At 61.8% G+C, this 4,573-nt stretch overlaps 1 protein-coding gene across 1 annotated transcript; it reads left to right on the top strand.

The window, feature by feature from the left end:
- The first annotated feature begins 6 nt into the window (after nt 1-6).
- Nucleotides 7-4,572, top strand: LOC113210039 (uncharacterized). Its single transcript, XM_026427853.2, has 3 exons — nt 7-305; nt 403-1,038; nt 1,340-4,572. The coding sequence occupies exons 1-3, from the start codon at nt 33-35 to the stop codon at nt 3,992-3,994; spliced, it is 3,564 nt and encodes a 1,187-aa protein (XP_026283638.2). The 5' UTR covers nt 7-32; the 3' UTR covers nt 3,995-4,572.
- The last annotated feature ends 1 nt before the right edge of the window (nt 4,573 follows it).

Here is a 4,573-nt window from a genome sequence, read left to right as displayed (position 1 = left end):
TCTGCTCGTGTTGTTCCAGGACCCGGCGCGCGATGCAGCCGACGCGCGCGCCCCGCCGGGCGCTGCTGCCGCTGCTGCTGCTGGCCGTGCTGGCCGCCGTGATGGACGCCAAGCCGCTGGAGCCGTGCCCGTCGTCCTGCCGCTGCTTCCTGTCCGAGGGGCTGAAGCGCGCCGACTGCCGCCACGTTCCCGAGTGGGCCGACCAGCAGAGCGACGCCCAGGACGTGCGCGTCCTGCCGCCGCCCGCGGGCCGCGGCGCGCGCTCCTCAGCGCTGCACCTCACGCACTTCGAGGTGTTCCCCAAGGTGAGCGCCCGCGAATCCCTCTTTTTGGCGTCGACCTCGGCGTCGACAGACTTGGCTTTCAGACTAACACTTCACCCTTGTCGCTCGTCTTCCCCAGGTTCTGCAGCTGGCCGTGACGAACCGAAGCCTCGTCGAGGTGATCCCGAGCGGCTTCCACGGCCTGCACAGCCTCCAGTCGCTGGACCTGTCCAACAACCTGCTCGCCCGTTTCAACTACAAGGTGTTCCTGCGCATGCCCGCGCTCCGGCGGCTCGTTCTGGCCGGCAACCCCATCGCGCTGGAGAAGGACATCCCGCTGCTCACGTCCAAGTCGCTGCTCTCCCTCGACCTGAGCCACTGCGACATCGTGGACGTGCCCCGGGGCTCGCTGGAGGGCATGCGCAACCTGACGTCCCTGTCTCTGCGCGGCAACCCCCTGCGCCTGGAGAAGAACCAGCCGCTGCTAAGCGCGCGCACCACCGTGGTGGAGCTCGACCTGTCGGCCTGCGAGCTGGACTCGATCCCGGACGGGGTCCTTGACGTCCTGGCTGGGCTCCGCCGCCTCTACCTGGACGGCAACAACCTCCACACCGTCGAGCGGGGCGTCCTGCCGCGCGGCCTGCACCACCTCGACCTGAGCGCCAACCAGGTGCAGGACGTGCCCACCGCGGTGCTGTCCTCCCTCCGCAACCTCACCAAGCTCGAGCTCAGCGACAACCCCGTCAAGTGCACCTGCTCGCTCATTGGCATGCAGGTGAGACTCGCCCCAGCGCTTCGGCACCCCACCACTCAACCAAAATTTTCGTGTATAAGTAGCGAGGAAATTTCCTCGAAAATTTCATTAAGTTAAGAACTGAAATCGTAAAGACTTGTTGACAGTCTATTACAAGACTGAATGAAAATCACTTACAATAGCTTAGTTTAACTTGAACATTTATTTCGACTTTAACGGCAGCGCAGGCCACGGAAGACGCACGTTTAGTTTATTTTATCTAATTTTCCAAAGACAGGGACTCCAGCTTCAGTGCCATCTGACCCTGTCTCTCTCGTTGCAGGGCTGGCTGTCGCGGCGCGTCGTCGTCATGGAGCGGCCAGTGGTGTGCGCCGAGCCGCCCCAGTACAAGGGCCTTTCCTGGACCAAGGTGGACCTCCTGGAGTTGTGCCGCGCCGAGCAGTCCAACAGCACGGCGGACACGTCGGAGAGCAGCAGCTCGTCGGACGAGTCTTCTGACGACGACGACGAAGACGACGACTCTCCGGCCGCCGCGTCCACCAATAACGGGCTAGGGACAGCGTTCGACGACGACCCGTTCCTGGATTCGCTGGAAGACCTAGACTCCCTGGAGCGAGCGCCCGCCTCCTACGAGCAGTACACGCACGACAACGGCAACGGCATCCAGTCGTCCGCCATGCCCATGAAGCTCAAGGTGCACACCCTGGACGCGGCCATGCACCCGCCGCGCGTCCTCAGCCACAACGACATCAACTACTTCCAGGCCGACCAGGCCGACCAGCCGTACGACCAGACCACCGCGCGCCCGGGCCACGACGAGACCGAGCCCACCACCGTGGCCGTGCCAGCAGAGCACGACGAGCACGAAGAGCACGAAGAGCACGCGGAGCCTGCCAAGAGCGAGGAGCCCGCGGAGATCAGGGAGCCCGCGGAGACGGAGGAGGCCTCCGCGGAGGAGGTGAAGGCTGGGGAGGACATGGGGAGCGACGGGGACGACGGGGAAGGGTACGGCATGGAGGACGGCGAGGAAGACGAGCAGGCCAACTCGGAGGAGAACATCACCGAAAAGGACGCCGAGGTGTTCATGAGGAACGCAGACACGATCGCCATGGGCAAATCCATGCCCGAGGCCACGGGGCAGGAGAAGGAGACCGAGATGGAGGCGGAGCATGCCACGGTCGCGCCCACGGCCATCCCGGCAACCGATGAGCCGACGACAGCACCCGACACCGAACATGTTACCGAAGCTGAAGCCGTGCCCACCGAGGTCCCGGTGGCAGCTGTACCCGTGGACGTTGCACTCGAGGAGCAGGAGAAGGAGACCTCCGCAGTGGAGGCGGAACACGGCGCCGAGCCGACCGGGGAACTCCTTCCCGGAGCACCGCTCGTCGACGAGGTCACCACCCAACCACCCCTTGAGACCACCACGGCGCAGGTCGAGGGCCAAGATCAGCACCAAGGCGAACACGAACAGGGTGGGGAGGGGCACTTGGTGGACGCGGAGCTCGTCACTGAGACCCCCGAGGCCACCACCACAGTCGCCTCGGACGTGATGCTTTTGGTTCCCGTCGGATCCGAGGACGGCGACCGCTCCGCTCACGGACGGGCTCTGGACGGGGAGGGCCAGGCGGAGACCGAGCACGGTGAGCACCACGAAGGAGAGCATGGCGAGCACTCGGAAGACAAACACGACGACGAACATCAAGGGGCAGGCGTGATTGTTCCCGTGACGGAACCGGAGGCCGCCACTTCGCCGCCAGAAGACGCCAAACCTGAAGGCGAGGCTGGGGCTGATTCTGCCATCGTGGTCCCCGTGGTTCCTGCGCTGCCCACCGAGGTCACCACGGTCCTACCCCAACCAGCCGTTGAGGAGGAGATAGTCCCCGAGGTGGCCAAGAACATTGTTGGTGTCGGCCAGGAAAACGATGGAGCTATCGCAGTGGTGCCGGAAGAACCCGCGGCGGAGGTCCCAACCGCGGCCGCGCCTCCCGTCGTGCCAGAGGGTGAACGCGAACCTGTGGTAGAGACTGTCGACGCACCAAAGTCTGTCTCGGAGGTGGAGTCGATCCCCGTACCTGCACCAGAGGCCCCCGTGGATACCGTCGACAGTGCCACGCCGGACACGGACGCCGAAACCGTAGCGGCGGCCGCCCCCGACGACGCTAAGCGCAACGAGGAACTGGCCGTACAGCGCGTCACTCCGGGCGGGGGGGAAGCCGAAGACCCGGAATCGGAGCTGCAGAAGTCCACCATCACGTATGTGATCCTGGGCTGCATCGTGCTCGCCATGGTGGTGCTTGTGCTGTACGCCCTGCTCCGCAGCAAGGCCAAGCAGGCCGACAACGGGAGCGGAGGCAAGCCCGCGCGCATCCGGAGGGAGAACGGCGACGCCCGGAACCACAGCCACCCGGAGGGCACGGAAATGAAGGACATGATGAACCCGCTCCTGGGACCTGGAGGAACGCACCCCGAGAACGCGGATCATCCTGAACACGGACGCAGGGCGTCGCTCGTGTCTCTGGAGCTGATCCGGGAGGAGGAGGACGAGACCACCAGGCTGCAGCCACCGGGCGCCGATGAAGAAGGAACGCTCCCGCGTGCCAAGGGCGCCGCTGACTCTGAAAAGACACCGGAGCCACCCCGGAGGACAGGCAACGGTAAGGCGACAGTGCCCAACGGCAAGTCCAACGGCAAGGCCAACGGTGATGCCAACGGAAAACCCAATGGCAAGGCCAACGGCAAGGCAAACGGCAAGCCCGCGGTGACCGGCGAGCTCGCGCCGTCGCCGACCTCCACCGTGGCCGCCGATCCGGCAGCGACGCCAAGGACACAGCGGGCTGCAGAACAGCCCAGCAAGGTGACGGTCAAGGCCGGAGTCATCTCCACCCCCGTGCCGAGGACGCCGGTGCTCGTCAACCGATCCAACGGTGTCAACGGCGTCAACGGAAAATTGAACGGCCTCAACAGGAGCGCTTAAACGCCTAGACACGCTTAACGCGAGCAGCATCGCTTGTGCTTCCAAGGTAGTTTCAAAGCTCAGTTGTCGGACTGAGGTGCCACTCATTCCTGCTAAGGATGGGCGGACAAAAGCAACCGCCTCTGTTTCGCATTGAAAATCATTATCGTTGGTGTTTTTAGCCAAACTCTTTCGAATGAGGATTTCTATATCGCGCTTTCAAGTTTATCAGGCGGACTTTGGAGGAGGTCTTGCCGTCGATGTACTGCAGTCAGCCCCATAATTGATTATCGTCACTAAACGTATGGCCTGATATGGAGGCTATTTATCTAAGTTTGCTGACACATTGACTGTCATCTGGCTGTGTTGTTCTCTTTTTCGTCAAAGTAACATTGTGTTATAGCTGTAGATTTTATACAAAGACTTTGTAAATTTCCTTCTTTGATCGAGGTAGTTTGAATGTTTTCTTAGTGTGCCTTTGCAAGTTGAGGATGAACATCAGTGAAAGATGTTACTTAATTTATGATTATGATACTGGGTGATATAAAATAACAGATTGTAATTTATCATTACTTTAATTAATTACTATAATGGTCTCAT

This window comes from Frankliniella occidentalis, unplaced genomic scaffold (genome assembly GCF_000697945.3).
Source record: "Frankliniella occidentalis isolate FOCC.00 unplaced genomic scaffold, Focc_3.1 Scaffold1012, whole genome shotgun sequence".
In the NCBI taxonomy this organism is placed as follows: Eukaryota; Metazoa; Arthropoda; class Insecta; order Thysanoptera; family Thripidae; genus Frankliniella; species Frankliniella occidentalis.
This window is presented reverse-complemented; position numbering and strand designations above follow the sequence as displayed.